Source organism: Triplophysa rosa, linkage group LG2 (genome assembly GCF_024868665.1).
Source record: "Triplophysa rosa linkage group LG2, Trosa_1v2, whole genome shotgun sequence".
NCBI classification, from domain to species: Eukaryota; Metazoa; Chordata; class Actinopteri; order Cypriniformes; family Nemacheilidae; genus Triplophysa; species Triplophysa rosa.
This window is the reverse complement of record NC_079891.1, coordinates 30,896,190-30,917,556: the sequence shown is the minus strand read 5'-3', so window position 1 is coordinate 30,917,556 and position 21,367 is coordinate 30,896,190. Positions and strand designations below refer to the sequence as shown.

The 21,367-nt window shown below is 38.8% G+C and overlaps 1 protein-coding gene across 1 annotated transcript in view; it reads right to left on the bottom strand.

The window, feature by feature from the left end:
* The window catches only part of LOC130563959 (kremen protein 1-like), a 32,136-nt gene extending 11,461 nt beyond the window's left edge, over positions 1-20,675 (bottom strand). Inside the window, exon 1 of the mRNA XM_057349797.1 lies at positions 20,389-20,675. Coding sequence (XP_057205780.1) covers positions 20,389-20,464 — 76 coding nt within the window. The 5' untranslated portion in view covers positions 20,465-20,675. The remainder of the gene's footprint in view (positions 1-20,388) is intronic.
* Positions 20,676-21,367: the final 692 nt, after the last annotated feature.

Here is a 21,367-nt window from a genome sequence, read left to right as displayed (position 1 = left end):
AGACCCATAAAGACAAAAGTCACTTTAGGAGCAACTTTTCCACCCCAGGCTGGTAGACATCTTGCTGCTGTGGCTAACCTCGGCAAAAAAGGTTTCCAGACGGGGCGGCCGAAATCAGAAAGGGCCCCGGGAAGGGTAGTAATTAGCAGCAACTTAACTTGATGTGGTCGGGAGGCATCATTACGTTGCGGTGGTGTAGGAAAGCAGTGAATAGACGAGGAAGAACCAGATAAGAAGGCCCATCATGGAGATGAATGGGTAGTCAAAACCCAGTGTGGCTTGCTGAGCCGGCATTCAAAGAAACACCAACTTTGGAAGAAGCGTGACGTTTTGCGCTCGTAGCTTCGTGAGGATGAGCTTTCCCCGTAATAACAGAATCTCTGACTGTTCCCCGCTGCGCCGCTAAGTTTCCCCAGTATCGCCATGCAATGCCTTTGTTGTGGTCGGATCACAGGCCTTGATGAGAAACAGAGTCTCGGCCGCATGAAAGGGCGAGCGGAAAAAAACCTATAAAACGCAAGCACACTGACAGAAAAAGAAGCACGGATCGGGAGGAAAAAGGAACCGCCCACACCGGGTCAGAAACAAGAGGGTCTTAAAAACGGACAGAAGTGGATTATTTGCAAAAGAGCTACTAGGCCTGTTATTATATACGTAAGGATTCGCTCCTAATTGCTTCCAGATTTAGTTTGCAGATCTTTATAAAGGACAGACTTTGTAGTCGTGACCAGCACAAATGAAAACAAAGGGCAGAAACGAATTAACGTTTTTGATGAAGGCTTTGTGATGACTTGGGCACTAGGAAAGGTGTAAAATAATGCAATAGGACGCCGTGTTTCCTTTTGGTCTCATTCTGTGTCACATTAAATGGACTGAGAAGACAATGGCGGAGGCTAAAACAATATCCCACTCCAACTAGTTTGTTGAGCCCTGGGCACAGCTGAGAAACGTGACGGGGCTACGGGACAAGAAGAGAAAATGATTATATATAAAAGTGACAGCGGAAAACCATCTGCTCATCCAGCGCATCATATGAAACAGCCTGTCTGTCTGCCTTAGGTGGTACAAAACCAACTGGAAAACTGCTGGAAAAACTTCAAGGACCAATAACCACTTAAGGTCTGTAAACAGACGCCTCGTAGATTTATTTTGGGATAGAAACTATTATCAGATGCCAGTTCCCAGTGAAAAGACTTAAAGGGATAGTTCACCCCCCAATTGTTTTTCCTCATTTAAACACCTTCATGTCATTCCAAACCTGCAGGACTTTCTTTTATAGAACACAAAAGAAGATGTTTTGAAGAATGTCGATAACTAAACAACCTTGATCTCCATTGACTTCCACTGTATGAACACAAAACCACTGAGACATTTCTCAAAATATCTTCTTTCGTGTTCCACTGAAGAAATAGTCATAAACAGGTTTTGAATGACATGAGTGTGAATAAATGATGTCAGAATTTTGTCTTTCATTTTGTAGAAGCCAGACATATTAGACAGATACCAATATAGACAGGTTGCGTGACATTTCCTCATCCTTGAATGGCACAAGTAAAAAAAGTCTAAATTAAAGACAGGTTTACTTGCAGCAAGGATGAACTGGATGTACCAACCACAAATAGTTTTAGGCGGTGAATTACTGGAGCATAAATCACCAATCATCAATTCTCCTATTGAACCTGTCATTCCAATAATTCTGCATAATTCTGCAATGCCTATTCGATTCATTGCAATAATAATAATAATAATGACGTTTGACTTTAAGAACAATGTGTGTTGATATTTAGCTGTGCCATTTCTTTTAACTGGAGACAATACCACCTAAACTCAGTTTAAGGGATAGTTCACCCAAAAATGAAAATTCTGTCATTTACTCACCCACTTATCGTTTCAAACCTGTATGGCTTTCTTGTGCAGTGCAGAACACAAAAGAAGATATTTTTTAAAATGTTGGTAAGCAAACAACAACAGTACCCATTCACTTCTATTGTACGGACACAAAACCAATGCAAGTCAATGGGTACCGCCATTGTTCGGTTACCAACATTCTTTAAAATATCTTCTTTTGTGTTCTGCAGAAGAAAGAAAGTCATACCGGTCTGAAACGACAAAAGGGTGAGTAAATGATGACAGAATTTTTATTTTTAGGTGAACTATCACTTTAAGAACAGCATCACAGACAACCAAATCTGATGGAGATCCGGAGTCGTTCTTACTCCCATAATGTCAGGAGACACTACAAAATTACAGAACTTCATGGGGTCAACCTAACTGAACCTTCTCTAACCTCTTCATGTCTTCCTAATACACCATGAATTATTTAATTCCGCTTCCTCTTATGAAAACAGAGTCGTGTGTGTGGCCAAGCACTAAGGAGTAAAAAATAGAAGATGGCTTAGGCAACCAACGGGCAGTTTTGCTTGTTGCAACGTTCCTTGTAGGTAACAAATAATGTAAAATATCTTTATTAGAAGTGGGAAGAGTATTTTGGTGTTCATCAACCACAACAGATGTTTCTCAAGAAAGAAAAGACGCTGCCGAATGGATTTATATGAGTGGGCTCCGGGCGATGAAATATCAAGGTCTTGAATGAGCGGTCAGCTGGTGTGCTGGCCAACAAACACAAGTGCCTGACACTGTGAAATTGTTATTTCATGCATAGGCATCCCTTCTTTTTACTGTGGGGAACCTCTAAAGCTACATCTGAGCCCGCAGCATCCAGTTTTCTTTAAAGTAAACTGTCACAGAATCCACAAGGATTTGCTACCATCTTTCATCTTCGCATTCCACACAGGAACAAAAGCATCACTGGCTGCAATGTGAAAGTCAACCACAAGAGGTTAAATAAATAGGGCTGGGAACAGCGGACTAACTTAGCGCACGCCACTAACAACACCCCAAACCGATCCTGACAGGAAACTAACTATTAGGGGGAATAACGCAGAGAGGAGTGCCAAAGTGCCTTACAAACAAAAGTACTGTGGCGGTACCATGGTACAGTCAATAAATCAGACCATGGTTTTTTATACAGTGGCCCCAAATGCAATTGAACACTTAAAGGGACAGTTCACCCAAAAATGAAAACTCTATCATACTCACCATCGAGTTGTTCCAAATCTGCCTAAACGTCTTTGTTCTGATGAACACAGAGAAAGAGGAAGAATGCTTGTAACCAAAATGTTCTTGACCACCATTGACTACCATAGTAGGAAAATGTACAATGGTAGTCAAAAGTGCCCCAGAACTGCTTTCCTACATTCTTCAAAATATCTTCTTTTGTGTTCAACAAAACAAAAAAAAATGATAAAGCAAACTTTTTGGTTACAAGCATTCTTCCAAATGTCTTTCTCGGTGTTCATCAGAACCAAGAAATGTATAGATATTTATCTATAATATATTATGTTTAAATTTAATTTATACATATAGATTTGGAACAACTCGAGGGTGAGTAAATTGATGACAGAATTTTCATTTTTGGGTGAACTGTCCCTTTAAGACACACTTAGAACGCTGTATAACATTATGTAACAAAACATCAAACATCATTTATTTTGAAGAAATAATTCAAACGCACAAAAAATGTGCACAAAAACTCAAATAAACAGTATACAAACAAAAGGTTATATAACAATAGAGACACTGTTCGAAAGAGTATAAAAGGATTTGGACACTTTCTATATATCAAATATTAAACATGTCCGTAGTTTGATAAATGACAACTGTGGTCATTTAAATGTCATATCTAACGCATTCATCAATCACATTTAGACTTTTGTAAGTTACTCAGAGCCATTGTATATAACATAAAAATGAATGAGACATGAATGGACAGAACTTGCACAAGACTGAAATGCACAAATACAGACATGACATGAAAGTTAAACGCAGATAAAACTGTTTTAAAATCTTGTTTGTTGTTCTGTTCACAATGAGAAGTGTGCTTACGTTATTTACTACTGCCAGGCCACAAAACATAACAGATGCTCCATTTTGAGTCATTTGTTTTTAACTTGTCATTCATTTTACTTCATGTTTTCATGTTTTAGTGACCACATGAAAAAGAGAATTTCACCAAACAAGATAAAAAGTGCTTCATACACTGCAAGCATTTCATCACTGGATAAGGTGTATACTGTAAGGAGAAAAGGCGTACCGCGTGTTTTTTAATATACAAACAACATTTTCTGAATGTTTTGAAAAAACTACACTGTACACATTTTACCACTACAGAAATATGCTATTAGAAACATGGTTTTACTGCAGTACTTTTATAAATGATGTGATAAGGGAAGAATAGCTAAGTCAGACCTTATTCCGAAAACACAGAAACACAGTCTTGGGTGAGAAACTGCAAAAACGACCAACCTAACAACAACTCACACCAATACGCCAAGCAAAGAGAAACTAAACAAACAAATGCACTCGAAAGAACAAAAAGAAAAACAGGGAAAGAAAAAAGAAATGTTCTTTTCTCTTCAAGTGCCCTAATATTCCTTCCAAACTGAGTTACGCCTGTGAGGTAACAGCAGGTTTAATTTACATGTCCTTTTGTTCTGGAGGGGGTCACGAAGCCAACACTTGTAAAATTAACAGCGAAACAAAGAGATAACACGCACACTAGGGTCATGTTCCCTTTCCGAAACTGCTCGAGTCAGCCTTTGAAGTGCAAGCGGAACGGCCAAATGAGCCAGCATATAAACACATGGGAATCTAAGACATGTGTAGCGTGTGTGTGTACACTGTACTAATGTACACCGGAGAGCTGAACTATGCCGTCCGACTTGTCAGCATCATCAAAGGGTGTAGATACGGTAGGTTGCGGCCCCAGCGTCCTGATCTGACACCGGTTTTGCGGTCCCCGGTTTCGAGTTCCCTCGCATAGTAGGTCAGTATCTGCATACATCAACATGGACATGATGATAAACCCAACGGCTCGCTCTCCCTAATGGCAAAGCGAGTGGCGCACGTGGGTGTATTCTTATTGTATAAACGCATGTTTTCGTAAAACAACTCCTACGGCACACAGATACAAACAATGCGGCAAACGTGCATGAATTAGCTTCTTCCCACAGCATTCCTCTCTTTACAGCATCGTCTTCATTCCCATTCATTTACAGGAGCGGAATAAAGGGAGCGGTTTTAAGCTGCAGACCGCCGTCACGTCGTAGGATTTGCCAGGACACTGGAGCTCATTGTTCCCACAGGACCTCATCATGTTAGTGTCATTTGCACCCGCTCCCTTACATCAAGACCTCTCGGCGGATATCCGCCCACAGAGCCCAGATTATTTTAAGCGCTACCAAGAAAACCCCTTAGCTTTTCTGGGATTTTTAGAAACTACTCTTTTAACTTTCCAGTCCAGTGATTCTGGATGAGTTTGCGGAAGAGGTCACATTATACAGTTTTAGGTCCACAATGTTAGCCAAGGTTTCTTACACTAAAAACTGTCATAATTTAGTTTTCATAACCATTTCATACTCTCCCTCTGACCCTTAGAATTAAATGGGTTGTTGCAAATGTGCCTCAAAGACTTCTATGTAAACACGCTCTTCAGATCCAATCGCACAGCTGTCCTTGGATAAAAGCCTTTTTGCAAATCAGACTGAAACTTTAGCTTCTATTTCTTAAAGCTGGCTGACCCACCCCTATGTGCAGATAATAATTTCGGGTTTCTGGGGGCTTTTTGGGCCGGGCGGGAGTTCTGAAAGTCACGATATGTTTACTGTACATTGATATATTTTATTACGACAGATTAAGAAAAATAGGATTTGTGATGACATGACCCCTTTGCCTTATGCTTGTCTGCCCTTCTGTACTGCTGTTCAGCCAATGTTAGATAGAAAATGAAAGATTTTCAGAAATCGTTGACTTGGAAAAGATTGTGTTACTGTATCTTTTACCTAACAGGATCCAGAAATCCTGACCTTATATCCACACAAGCTCCACCAGGACTGAGCAAAGCTAGATCAAAGGTTGGACTCGCTCGGCCGAAACACCTCCCAGGGTACGCTGTGCATCATCACACGTGCACACACTAACTCACACCTGTTTTGGATCGCCCTGTTTTTGCTCAGGTTTATTGGTATGGCAAGAATGTTAATTATATGTGGTTTAAGGCAAGCAGACATGTGGCGGGTGCATTGAAGGGCATGTGTGTGCAACGTTAGCCTTTCTGATACCGAGTAACTGTGATTACAGACCACAAAACAGCACCGTTTCTGTCTCACGTTACCTTACAGCAAACAACTGTCTAATTCACAATAGTGATATGCTGCAACTTAAGGCAGCACTCTTTTAAACAGTTTCTCGTCTAGCAACCGTCTTCAATGGATTTGTCTCCTTCGGAAAGAACATATACGTATGATCAACGGTTAAATCAATCAAGGGAATATAAACAGAGGGACATTTCATTTCATATCACTTGGCAGTTAGATTCACAAGGATACCTTTGGGATGAGCTTCAGATGAGTCCCGTTTTCTTATAAACCAATTTTTGTTTACCTTTCCATATCCCTCATAAAATATAATACATCCCTGTTGAAAAAAAGCAGCATATGCTGGGTTAGGTATGTTTTGATGCTGGTTTGACCAGCTTAAACCAGCTACGGACCAGCACATGACCAGCTTAAACCAGCTACAAACCAGCATCAAAACATACCAAACCAGCATATGCTGGTTTTTTCAACAGGGATGGTAAATACCGCGGTTGAATACTGTATTCATATATCATGGTATTTTCTATAAATGCTAATTCAAAGTACTTTTAAATACCATAGTACATAAAAAATTCACTTTTTTAAATAAATTTTTGTCTGGGGTTTAGTTTCTGAGACTTTATATAATTAGCATCTATAAAGGTTTTAAACATAAAATAGACACAAAGCTAGCATTGCTTCATTTGCATTAATGCACTTGGCAGACACTATTATTCAAGGCGACTTCCAGTGCATTTGGGATAAATATTTGATCAGTCCATGCTTTCCCTGAAAAATGATCTTTTCAAAAAAGATGAAACATATAGAGATGTCAATGCAACCAACAGAGTTAAAATGATCACCCATACAAATAAATGTCAACAGATGCAGACGGACTTGCATTGGTTTTGTGTCCATACAATAGAAGTAAATGGATACCGCTGTCGTTCGATTACCAACATTCTTCAAATTCACAATTTGCATTTTTTCAGAAGAAAGAAAGTCATACAGGTTTGAAATGACAAAAGAGTATGTAAATTATGAAAGAATTTTCATTCTTGGGTGAACTATTTTTTGAAGTTTTCCCTCCTGTCTTTGACCCTTTTAAAAAGACCTGAAACCCATTTTTTGATCGTGACTCAACAGTTTAGAACCAGTGACTGACACAATAAAGCCATCTGAGAATCATGGTTTTGGACACTGCACATGTTCCTAACATGTTTTTACAATAGGAGAACACAAAAGAAGACCATAAGTATTTTTTTTCTAACATTAAACAGAATGAAAGTGATCGAATATGTGTAAAATAACTTTTTCCTCAATACTCGCAGCAATGAACCTAAAGCAAACGTCAAATCTCTGGAGCGTTTAACTTAGTCAAGCTTCAATTAAACATGGCACTAGAAGGTTTGGGGGAATGACTTAATTTCATTCTGTTTTAATTTTCCAACATATATAGTCTGAATGTCGCTGCGAGCCATGTGTTTCCATTAAAACTAGATGTAGTATGGGACCCATTCGTACAGACATTACCCGAAAAAAGTCAATAATCTTACGCCTTTGGCCTCAGGAGGGACTCGGTGCATGCATGCGTGTTGCACAAACAGCTAGCATCTGCACCATCTGTGTCCAATGTCTCACGCAGGCTGTAAAACACGAGGCTGTCTTTAAGTGCCGCTCTGAGAACAGATACGAGCTTCATCGGATGCGGCTCCTCATTTAGCAGATGTTTTATTGCGAAAAGTTTAGGATGGAGCAATAAATAAATTCAACTAGATGACTTTCTGTAAAAAAACGTGTTGAGTTTGCCCATAACTAGTCACGGTTTTAGGGTGTTGCACTTGGTTGCCATGGATGCTAAGTGGTTGCTAGGATATTTTGGGTGTTTGCTTAATGCCACACTGTAACCTAAACAATAGAAATAACGTATTAATACTATTGAAGCTAACAGACAACTAGACAAAAGTAAGCTGGAATAAAGCTTATTTTCTCTATGAATTTTCCTATAAAATAAAAAAATATATTTTTTTACATAAAGTGCATTAAAGGACTGTTACGAACATCTTTGTCTCATTCTTTGCACAACATATCTGATTGTACTTTCTAAGCTCTTGCGGACAAGTCAATATTGTTCTTTGCTATTATTGTTTTTCATTTCACCACTTTGTCCTCTTCTTTCTTTTTGTTGGACAGATAAACTCCTGATATTGCTATTATTCTCTATTACCCACGAACAGGTCCGCTTACAGCAGCCCACAACACCATATGAAACGTGTATCGGCCTTCCGTAAAGAGAAGCCAACAATCCGAAACAAACAAAAGCCTCCACACAAGACACCCAATCACCAGCATCTCCTTCCTTTCTCCCTCTGTCCGCAGTAAAACCTGCTCCGGTTCAGATACTGGGAAGTATAAAAGAGTGGAGAAACAGATGGAAAGACAGAGAGAGAGCGAGTGAGAGATGGAGAGAGAAGGCGTGAGAAAGAAAGTCCAGGGCATCCTTGTGTCCTCCATGAGAACGGGATCGGTTTCAGGAATCTATTGAGAAGTTGGAGATCTAGTTACATGGCACTATGAGTGACCTGCTTGAATTGGACCTGAGAAAGGCCACTTATGGGTGCTCCGTTGAATAGACCTCATTCATCCCTGATACACAGAGAAAACGACTACGCCAGCACTCCAGATAAGATAACCAGCCATTGAACCTCGCTCATTTCAATATTCCCTAGCAAACAATAACTGAAACCCAAAGGATTGCCTTGGTGAGTTCACCCAAAAATGAACATTTTGGGATCATTTGCATGTTTTTTTTCTTGTGAGAACCGTAAAAGGAGCTTTTTCCATGCACTGATTTATAATACAAATCTCCAAATAAAAGTTGTTTGGTTGTATGAAAAAGAGCTGCTCGGACATCCTTTTCTGGTACACGGAAGAAAAAAACGGAGTTGGAACAATGTAAGTAACACAGAATAGAAATACTCAAATAAGAAATGGTCATATTGAAACCGAATTTAAAACAAAAGACTCCCGGCTTCCTTTCAAGTTAAATGAAACGGACAAAATGAAACACTGTTGAAAGTGTCCGAGTCGTATAAAACCGTGTCAATCTCATTTAATTGTAAGTTAGCTCCAACTACAAAACACAAAGTTATTTCACCCGAGCCACAAGCATCTGACCCTCCACAATGATCTTCCTGTTGTTCCATGTCACACTTTACCGCTGAAAGAAAAGAGAAGGTGACAATTTGCTCCTCGGCCGCAGAAGTCTTTCTGGGCACTCGAGCGAGTGGATTCGGGGAAAACCCGAAAGTTTTATTTTTTGCCTTTTCTTCCTCTCCTGTTCTTCCTTTAGAACACGCTGGTCAGCTGTGAGAACCAAAGACAATGTTTGCTTAAAAGCGAGGAAGTTCGCAGGACAGGTCAAATGCCTCTCTGCGGCAATTCAATATCCTACTATGATGTTATTGGTTATGGCTCCTAAAATCATAGCAGTACAAAACACCACATAAGTACAAGTTAGCTTTTTTTGAAGAGATTTAGATTTGGTCTGCAGAGATGTGGGAATGTTAGAAGACTTCCTAAAGACCAAGGGCTTTATTTTATGTTTTACACACCAATTTACACAATGTACACATATATTCCTCATCCATTCCTAATAAATTTACTGGCGATACATTAAGCAACTGTCATTATCACTCAAAAATGTATTGTGTATTACATTTAAAGTGGCAACCCATATATCTAATGAACATATTTAAAATGAAAGTGCAGAAAAAAACGGTTATATAAAAACTGCCTATAATACTGAAGCAGTCGGGATAGATTTCTTGTGTAATGCCATGAATGTTTGACTTCAATCAACATAAAGAAAACAACTTTTGCTGCAACCTGCAATTTAATGTTTCAAACAGAGATGGCGATAGAGCGGCAAACGTTACGGCATTGCAGCTTGAAATGTATTAGATTTTCATGTTTTCAAATGTTTAAATAAAATATAAACGTAGGCAATTTAGCTGTTTTTTACTAAATATTATTTTACTGTTTAACTGTTAAACCTAAATTAATATCATTCTTTCTATCGTTTGTCACTGAAAACCTGAATTTATCACATATCATCAAAAAGCTAATAGTTCCCATAAGAAAGAATCATCTATTTCTTTTAATATATCAAATATTTATCCTAGACATCAATGTGAATAAATGAAGAACAAACTGAAATTTTTGCTCGTTTCCTGTATCCAAGATATTACTCCTGTGAAAAAGATGCAGAAATCTCTCCAATGTCTCCACAGCTTCAGAAGAGATCACAACAATGTCACAAACTGAGCTTAGATTTTTAAAGTCTGCAATCAAAAACCAATATGATTGAAGATCTTATTATTAACTCAAACATTTCTCATCACATTTATTAACATCCAGATAATTGATTTTACACCATCATATTCTTCGTGCATGTGTAATGTGTAATTCTTCTATTTTAGGCAACTGAAACACAACCGAAAAATCTCCTGAGCTATAAAAGAGCAACCTCTGAGCAATAACATTTTTCTCTGAATTAATGAGATGTAATTCTCTACACCGAGTCCTAGCAGTCTTGAACACCTATTAAGTCTACTTTCATTTTAAGGGCCCTACTAAATAGAACTATGGTGCAGCACCGTACTCGATTCCATTACGTGTCCAGACAAAGAATAAGAAAGACGTTCAAAGAATCATCTACAATTCTTTAATCTTATTCTGTCCCTGAAGTGCACTGGAATAAGCCATTACAAATCGCTGTTGCTTATAAAAGAGCATTTGTTTGAAACAGCAGCGTGGATGACTACTCACAGCCTTCAGCGTACAGACAGATGTTTGCATGCTGGTGGCAGTTTAATGTATTTTCCCCAAACAGCCTTTTATTTTTAAGCACTGCGGCAATACGAGATATGCATTTTAATTTAGCCTAAACAAATCCATATTTGTTTAGAAAACAGTCATTATCTCCTACAGTTTTTGTGTGCTGCTTTGCATTTTTCCTAGAGGGCTTGTCTGGCGTTCTCTATGCAAATGGACCCGGCTACAATTTCACTTATAAACCAATTGTTTGCAACCCCATAAGAATCCGCTGCTGTCTGCGTGCAAGACTTGTATGCAGTTAGTTAAGTTTAAGAAAAAGAAGACAGAAAAATTATGTAAAAATTCCAATAGACACGCTCTCAGAAGGAAGCAAAAGAGGCTTGTGAATATCGCACAGGCGTATCTGTCCGCAGACGAAAACAGCAGCCATCCATGGAGGGGGGCATACGTAGTGAAGGACGGATGAGAAATGGACGCGAGGGACGGGCGGGATACCGTGATGGGAAATAATGAAGGGAAACGGTCCTGAAGCAGATCTTTTAAAGTTCACTGCATTTATACCCTAAAGACTCTTAAAGATCCCAATCTTTGTTTAGTTCCATTTTCCATTAGCGGCGGTTAAAGCTTCCACGTTGTTTAGAGATCAGCTTCATGCCATTTTTAGTGAATATGTGTGAAAGTAGAACCTTCATCCACTTACTGAACTGCAAGCAAGGCTTTTACAATGGCGGTTAATGTGAGTTAATGTGAAACTGTATATGTAAAATAAAATAAATGTATATGTAAAATAAAATAAAAATATCATTGCTTACTCACCCTCTTGTTACTTGTTACGAACCACGGCGGTGCCCATTGACTTGCATTGGTTTTGTGTCTTTACAAAAGTAGTGAATGGGTACCGCCGTCGTTCGGTTTCCGACATCCTTCAAAATATCTTCTTTTGTGTTCGGATGAAGGAAGAAAGTCATAAAGGTTTGAAATGACAAGAGGGTAAGTAAATCATTTATGGCTGAACGATACCTTTAAATGAATTATGCTATCCATCCCTGGTGAAAACACACACACAAAAGCGGTCACGGGAGTATATGAAATACCACGCACCCACCCACACTTCCTGACACAGCAAAAACTGCTCAGACATCTTCCTCTGCCCCTTTGAATCAGACTGGGCTGATATGTCAATCTCAAGAGATGTGAGGCCTTGTTCTATCTCTTTCTTTTTCATTCACGCGCTTTACACAGATATCATTCCTGTCAGGTGTTATCAGCTCATTCAAGGTGACAGGAACTGCTCACTTCAGCACTCGGGTTTATCGCACTGCAGGCGCTGAGCAATTCCCTGACAGCTGGAACCCAGACAGGTGACGAGTGATGCTAATGATTAAACAACTGTATGCCGTTCAAATTCTCCAAGGAACATGACACTTAACAAAGAAAATCAATCGGAGCTGTAATCGAAAACCTATGTTATGCGTGTGTGTGCGCACGGATGTAAAATTGTCAAAGGCTGCTGTTCCTCTGAAACCTTGTATCTCCATATTTCATGAATTTTATTTTTGAGCTAAATCATTATTATGGCGCTTTTTCACTGGGTTTCTCAGCAGCAAAAGTCGTGATAGTTGGGTAAACTTCTATAGCGGTGAATGGGAGACTACCACAAATATATTTTTTGTATTCTCATTTGCTCGAATAGCAAAAGAAAAACTCAATGATAGTGTTTTCACTACTATCAATAAAATGAAAAAAAAAAACAGAGAGTCTGATTACGGCAGTCAAAAGAGAGAATGATGTCAAATTTACAGTGACTTCCATAGACGCTGTATAAGAAACACTGTTGCATTAGCGCTAACATTTTTTTTGTAATTTGATGCAAAAGTAATATAATCCAAAGTATAGTGTTATAAACGTACATACATTTTTAAAAACATTTAAATAAAAAAAACTTTGGATGATTTACGATGCTGATGACCGTTGAACGCGTCGTCACAGGCATGCAAAAAGGTCCATTAGGTAGGCACCATTTATGTTCGTCACTGAGTTTTGCAAATATCAAACCAATAAAAAGTATAAAAAATGGCTTGTCAACTTTAACAACACGGTATTTAACCATTTAAAAAGTTTAGTGTTTTTCCATTTCCTGAAAAACAGCAAATTTGAACATCCGAGGTTTTAGAAGGACAGTGACAATATTTTTGGAAACTATAGACGGTTTCAAAGCAACAACATACTATAAACAACCGTGCGCATGCACGCTTTTGTGGCCCAAATTTAACTTCCGGTACACACCCACAAAGAATCCCTGTAGATTATTTCTGATAACAAGCAAAACAAATAACAAGTAAATTACATTAGCTAGCAAGTTAAAAGTATGTCTAGCCAGTATTATTTTGGGTTACCAATAGAATAACCGCTACTTGGTTAAACTTAAATGCGACAAAGTTACACGACCCACTCAACAAGTTATTTGTTTTAATAAAATGAACACACAATAAAATATTAATATAAATTAATAGTCAAATAAATTAACTAAAATATAAATAGTTATACTATTAGCCACTAGCCAGAACGATCAACAAACACAGACGAGAATTTAACTTCAGGCCAGGCGCTTGCGTCCTATATTTTTTACTATATACTAAAATTTGACTATTTCGTTTTTATAATTTACAGCAGTTTCAAATTATTTTTTCCTTGTGACGAATATAAAAATGTATTTTGAAGAACAGCTGACCTGACACGTCAAGAATATCAAATTTCATTGTGCCTTACGTCAAGATGTACTTTGGACACAACAAGATGTGCACAAACCAATTAGGCTTGATATGATAGATTTCCCAAAATATTCAGTTTGGGCTTCTTATACATGATGATAAAACGTGTTGAAAAAATAATTCAATTTAATTTGTGAGTGAATGACTTAAATTTCAGTCTGTTCGCATACAAAGTAACTTTGAATATATGCCACTTATAACATATGGATTATAATTCTGTATAATAACCTTTCATAGCTTAAGGTTTAATAGATGAATACTATCTATTCTCCAAACCTGCTTGTCCTCTAAAGGATGTCTCAATGTCTTGGGCTGCAGGCATACAAAATATTAAACACAGAAAAAAACATATTTTTGTTTGGCATAAGAAATAAATATAAAAATGAAATGTATCAGAAAGGGTTTTAGCATGCTGACTATCAAACAGTTACTCATTCAGTTAGCCCACAAAAGCACAACATGATGTGACCTCGCCTTTAAGTTGCTTATTTCAAATCATCCTGAAAAAGAATTACCTATTAAAAAAAAGACAAAAAAATATAAATAAATCAGCAATCAACTAGTCAGTTGTTTGACAGCTGGTCGACCATCCCAACCCACCCCTGCCAGACAGGAGGTTGTAGGCGAGCGACCCTTTGACCTGTACAGACTCCACAGGACACCAATCAGAGGTCAACAGGAAGTTGAGGAGAGGATGGCATTTCGGCTGATACATACTGAGCCAGAAGAAACTGCCACTGCTAGAAACCCACAGCATGGGAGGAGATTGAGGTGTCTGTCTCTCGCCAACTTTCTAAAAGTACATACCAAACATTTATAAATATGTATGTTTTTCAAAACCGGGGATCAGACATAGCACATAGGATGCTGTGATGGTGGTTAAGAGGCAGAATCTCATTCTCTCGCCCACTGTCTCTCTCCCCTCTCACTGACCTTTGCATACTTCTGAGAAAATAACAGTGTCGGATGTAGCTTTAACAAAACACAAGAATTGCTGTGCAGTGTGCAATGAGAAACGGGGGAGAAAAGCTGATCCGAGACCAGTTTTGCCCTTTGTCCTACTTGCAGATTGCATTTGAATGTAAAACATGATCTGGGTGCCCTGATGTTTTAAAGTAGCGAAATATGTGGCAGTAAGCACAAGATTATAATTGTAATGTAAGCTTTTTAAACCGTTCAAATCGCTATAACCACAAGTATGAGAAATAGTAATACAGATGCCGTCTTTCCAAGCACCGTTCAGAACGATGAGATCAAATATAGTTTTGCGCAGTAAAGGGGAAAGGTTTGTAGTTAGCCGGGAGGTAAACTGGTTTGAACGGGTTTGAGCAGGCAGCAGGTACAGAACACGAGCACCTAACTATCCTTGACCTTTGACCCAGGGCGTAACATCAAAGGATGCCAAAAGAGGAGCACAGATGATGCCATAAATCTCTGGTGTACACCCACATTCCGTCTCAAATCGAATGCATTACGTCATTTCTACACGTCTACTCGTGACACAATGTATCTGTTTTTAACCATTTCAACCATGTTTTTTATACTGTACTAATTTAATTGTATTTTCTTTACCCAGCATCACACAGAGACCTGCTGACATTATCAGATTTAGGGTAAAGCATGAAGTCATGACTACACTTGATGACATTTCCAAACTCTTAAGTCTAGCCAAATTTGAACAAAACACAAATTAAGAAAAACAGCTTATACATCCCTATCTGGTTTGCGGCGAAGAGGTGGTTAGCCCAGAGTTCTTCTTCTAATTTAGCGACAAAAATACCCACATCAGAGCGTGCCGTTTCAGAGGGCACAGGCATTCCTTTGGTCCCTACATTTCCCAGAAATCCTTCCACCCATTTCCTGCCAGCATATCCTCACATTTACACACAACAGGCTGTAATTACCCACCCAGCTGATCCGATCCAGAACCAACCACCGAGAAACATGGAACACAAAGATGCCTCTGTAACCAAGGGTGACACAGAATACTGGAATACTGACCGGCTGCTCCTCATGTGTGGAAAGACACTGCGCCTGTGGTTGGCCCTGTCAATCTCTAGTGGAAGATTTTACAGGATATTAAGTCAACTACACATCACGTGTTAATGAAAATACAGAGAAAAAGCAAAGTCGAAAAGTTTGAAACTCTTAAAACATCCCACGAAAAGAAAAAACTTGAGTCTCAGTTGTTTCTCCTAGACTTCTGCGTATTTTATTTCGCCTGCTGCTTCTCAGATTATCATCTCCACAATGTCTCAAAATGACCTCAAATTTTCCAAACACCCTATTTTCTACATTCAAAATGTCGATAGAAACCTTTCTTTAACGAATTCTGTGGCATATCCTATAGGAATAATAGTCTAATTTATGACTTTTTATTGATTTAGGCTAAACAAATGAGACTGACTGACATTTTCCTAAGGGTATTTATCAACTATTGAACTTTTTGAGGACAGTACATACATTTAAAATGTAGTCTTTCTTGCACATCATACACAAACAAGCCAAGACAAGCAAGTTTCGCAAGAAAAACAAGTTGATGTCTCAAAACGCTCTCAACACCATTTATGTAGACGAACAAAGGCAAACAAAAGCAAAACAAAACTGTAAAAAGCATAATCCGGTGGTAATAATAGTCGCTGAACTCCGAATGAATTAAACGCGGCACTTTGTCAACAAGTACACATAAAGAGAATGAGAAAAAAGAGGAAGTGGTGGAGGGGACAAAGAAAAATACTAAAGTGCTTTTCTTGCCCACGTTTCCGACCACCTGGCTACTGTTTTCCTCCCAACCCATGCTTCACTGTCAAAACCGCTGTGAGGGAAGACACTTAACACAGCGCAGGCGCTGCTTTCCAAAAAGCACTGGCTAGAAAAAGACAAGGATGAAAAAAGACAATGTAGAGGAAGAATGGAGATGGAAGAGAAGAGCAGTCAGCAATGGCTTGGGGTGGGGGCTGATGAAGGATCTGGCAAACAGAAGATCTGGCAACAAACCTTCAGGCACCAGATATACAACCCCCAAAATCTTTTAATACATTTTGTGGTGAGAGACACATGCTGCTGTGTGGTTCTACATCCCATTTATCCATTAGCTGACTGGCAGTGATGTCATTTCCTGTGATTTCCTGAAAGTCGGAAAAAGTGTGCTCCATTTTCACCTAAACAAATGTGCGTCATGTGACAACAACATCTACATTAACTGCTTTATTAGATGTGAAAATATAATTTCATTTTACTGAATCAACTACATTAGTCATTTTTAATAAACGCATAAGAAATAGCTTGATACTTCACCCAAAAATAAAAATGATGTCATCATTTACTCACTCTCGTGTCTTTTCAAACCTGTTTTACTTGACCTCCACAAAACACAAAAGAAGATATTTTGAAGAATGTTGATAACAACGGCGGTACCCATTCTCTTCTATTGTCTGGACACAAAACCAATACAAGTCAATGGGAACAATACTGTCGTTGTTCGGTTACCAACATTCTTTAAAATATCTTCTATTGTGTTCTGTGGAAGAAAAAATCTGACCTATGGTGAGCATACCTAAAAGGTAGAATTTGTATTTTTGGGTGAACCATCCCTTTAACTGCATTCGCAGTTATAATGCAGAAGCAGCCAAATCGAAGAAATGAGGAAATATCTGAAATATTACGCTTTGTAATACCCAGCCAAGTTTGCAAAAGATAATTATTTAACAAACACAAAAAGAATTCATTGGAGTGCCTGGCTGATGTAAGCTATTACTCACACTCTTGAACAAAAATAACTTTAAACATTAGGTGCTGATCTCATTTCAGATTCTACCATAGAAAAGGCATGACACAGATTTAATAAGTTGAGGAAAACGACGCTTTGAAGTCTTTTGTTTGCCCTTTAGCCAAAATCATTCCAATCATTTTCGCAAGCTGCACACTCTGTTTTCACAGAAAAGCACAGCAAAACAAGTATCATCAAGTGCACCCTTAAATGCAAAAACGTGGTGGAAAATAAAAACCCATCTGTCTTTGACAGAAAAAAAACGACATCATAATCAGGTCCTAGTGCGGCCTGCCAACCACTTGCAGAGTATATGAGCTCCTGTATGAACCATATTTTCTTTTTTGGCAAGAAATACAGTGATGTGATCTGACCTCTGGCCTGGTCATGGTGCTGGTACAGCTTATTTAAAGGTAGAGTTTAAGGACAGCAACTGTGCATTTATCTTAGATAATGAAAAATCAAAGATGCCAGACATGCGCGCTCTCTCTCTCTCTCTCTCTCTCTCTCTCTCTCTCTCTCCTCTCAAACATCCTGCAAGTTTCATCATTCACACATTTCAATTCCCAGATCTCATCAGACAGACAAGAGCAACAGGTGTCTTTCACTCACCAGACATCAATAACCAATTTGCAGAAAGAGAATACAAAGATGCAGAGAGTTTGAAAATAAAAAAGATGTTGTATGTATGATATACGTATATTTAGTCACAACTATTTCTATTATTATTATCCAGATTGTACTGTATGTTAAAGTAAAGTCATCAAATGACAAATAAGCACAACTGGAACTATGGGAATTATGTAGTGACCACCAAATGTGAAACAAATCAAAGCTTATATTTTAGTTTCTTCAAAGCAGCCGCCCTTTGCCTAGATTACAGCTCTGCAGCCTCCGGCATTCTCTCAACCAATTTCATGAGGTCCCGTCTGTAATTCTTTTTAAAACTATTGTAGGAGTTCCCATGTGTTGTATGCTGGCCACTTGATGACTGCTTTCCTTCACTACCTGGTCCAACTTATCCATAAAAACATATATAAAAATTGTGCTTTGGTGAAGAAATGCATGTGTCTGGAAAACAAATTTCAAGCATTATGCCTTTAGATCAAACGGTTTTTAGGATGCCAAGAAACTGGTGAGAACAGTGTGTTCAAACTTTTGACTGATGGCCTGTTTGGGACTCGATATAGATTTGCCTTGCCTGTGCACAGGGAACTCCAATGAGCCATCTACTGTAGTCATTTCCCTAAATGAGATTTTACCTCTAGTAACCTATTCAAATATTCTGCCCTCACATGATTTTTAAAAGCATTACACCTGTCACAATTACTCACTATTACAGTATGTCAAACTCTTGGAAATGCAATGTTCTGTAAACACATATCCCAGAAGGACAAAAACATAAAACATCACAGAAATTCTAATGAATTTATAATGATTATTGTACTGTTTTAATAGAAAACTATAATGTTCTATGTGGGGTCTCTACTGGTAATGAGATGGAAACCAGTAGAACACCATACAATCTTTCCGGAATAAAACCCAAAACAAACTACATCAAACAGGTTTTGTACTAGTAAAGTGCTAATGGTTCATAATAGAACTGAGGAAACATTAGAATATAGCCCTTATGTTTTCTGTTTGTTTCAGCAGAAACAAGGTACAGATGGCAGCGCTTATGCATCACACAGATATCCAAAACCCTCATTTAAATCAAAAGCTATTATTACGACACGAAAAATTAAAAGAGAGCTTCTGACAAAAAGAGCTTCTTGAAATAAAACCCAAATGACACCATAGCGTCTCGAGGCGACGCGCGCTTTTCTCAGGCAGCTCGCGTTCTAGATGAGTGGCGTCGCGTCAGCCGCTCGAAACAAATACTCTTAATTGGTTGACTGGATGAAGACGTCAGAGTCGCGTTCTCCTGCAGCGTATACGGTGTTTTTGCTCAGAATATAATCGTTTTAGTGCGCACTATGCAGTGATGATCGGATGTATGATTTGTACTTACTGATACTTACTGATAATGTAAGGGTTACTTAGGGTCGTGTAGGAGGCATGAAAAAGGATAGTACATTAGAGGATTTCAAGTTCACCGCGTGGACAGAGATACTGGAAACGCGGCATGCAAAATGTTACCAGATTTGCAGTTTCGTCTATTGTTTGCATTTCAAATGCTGCGGTCCATATCAGATTAAGTTGACAATAAAGAACAAGAGGTTTACGCTGCGTGAGCTAAAAGACGCAGTATTGCGCATCACAATAACGTGATCAAGAGACGTAAATCTGTCAGTGAGAGATATACTCAAAGTAAACGCAAAGTTCAAGAAAATATGTAATAACTTCATATTCATTACATACTGTACATACACTATGTATACCAAAATATAGGCTATTGCAGTTTATGTTATTAAAAACAGTGATAACCTGTTATTAGCCAAAAGCGTAGTTTGTTGCAATATTGTGTTTTGGTGAAAACATATTTTGTTTTATTGATATTGGTATGAATACCTGTCCGCGCGGTGGGAATTAATATAACGCATCTTCAAACCATCAATGTTTTAGCCAGTTACTTAGAGTAAAACTGATTGTGGGGTTCCTGCAGTTAACCACGAGGCAAGACTGTACAAGAAAAGTGACAGAAACCGCTGCAAGCCGATGCTCATCTCGAGACGCGAGTGTTGCGCGGGGATCGCAACGCGCTACAATGTAACACTGCGAGAGAGTGCAATGCAACAGTGTAACAGTCAGATCATAAACGCGTTACGGCCATCATATTTTAACACATCAAAAGTCACAAAAGTTTGAGACTAACCCGTCTCCAACTGGTGAGAAGCTGACGCGGTGAAGCAGGCGGCGAGGAGCAAAGCGGCGATTCTCCAAGGATCCATCTCTCGCTCTTCTGTAGTTTTTAAGAGATCTCTACTCTTCTCGTCTGTTCTCGCAGGTGAACTGTTTTCAGTGCCGTCGGGTCGGTCAGTCGAGCTGGAGCAGTTGAATGTAATGAGATCTTGGCGAGCGCTGCGTTAAGAGCGTCTGAACTTCTATAGGCAGATCAGCGCTGCCCCCAGACACACAGAAGATAGCAGAAAAAAAGTAGGGATCCTATTTCAAATCATGTGACAGGAAATCGGGGCAATAGATTCAACCTGCTCGTGCATGGGGTATACAGCCTACCTGTTGCGCGCTGTAGGCTGGTCGGAAATATATGTGTGTGTAAGAAAACTTACAAACTCACTGGTATTTCCATGGTTAGATAAATGACAGACAGACAGATATATACTAAGAAACGGGTGGGTAATGGAATCATTACTTTAAATCATTTTATAGATTGCTAACATTGGCACACTGCGTATCCACATTAAAATAATATTATAACTGTCAATCTTTTTATTGAATGATTTTGCTCAATGCTCACTGGACCATTTCAGTGTCATACAAATGAAATGAGCAACATCAGTTGTGCAAAATGTCTCTCTCTAGTGGGAGATCGTATGAATGGTGGATCCATTACATCAGTGTTTAGAGCAGAGCACTCGGGGAACAGCAGGCATGACAGAATTGTTCAGTGACTTCATTGACCGCTGAAATTAAAACGAACTCACCCAAAACCCCAAATAGCTTGGTAAAAATAACACTAGCTGCCTGGTGCCTTTTTCAACGTTTGAAATGATTTGCTTGGGTATGAAAGCGAACATAAGCGGGTGAATCATCGAGAGGATGGTCAAAAGGCTGTCTTGAAGATGTGGGGGTCTTAATCGGTCTCCATGCTCGAACCATTAAATGTACAAAAT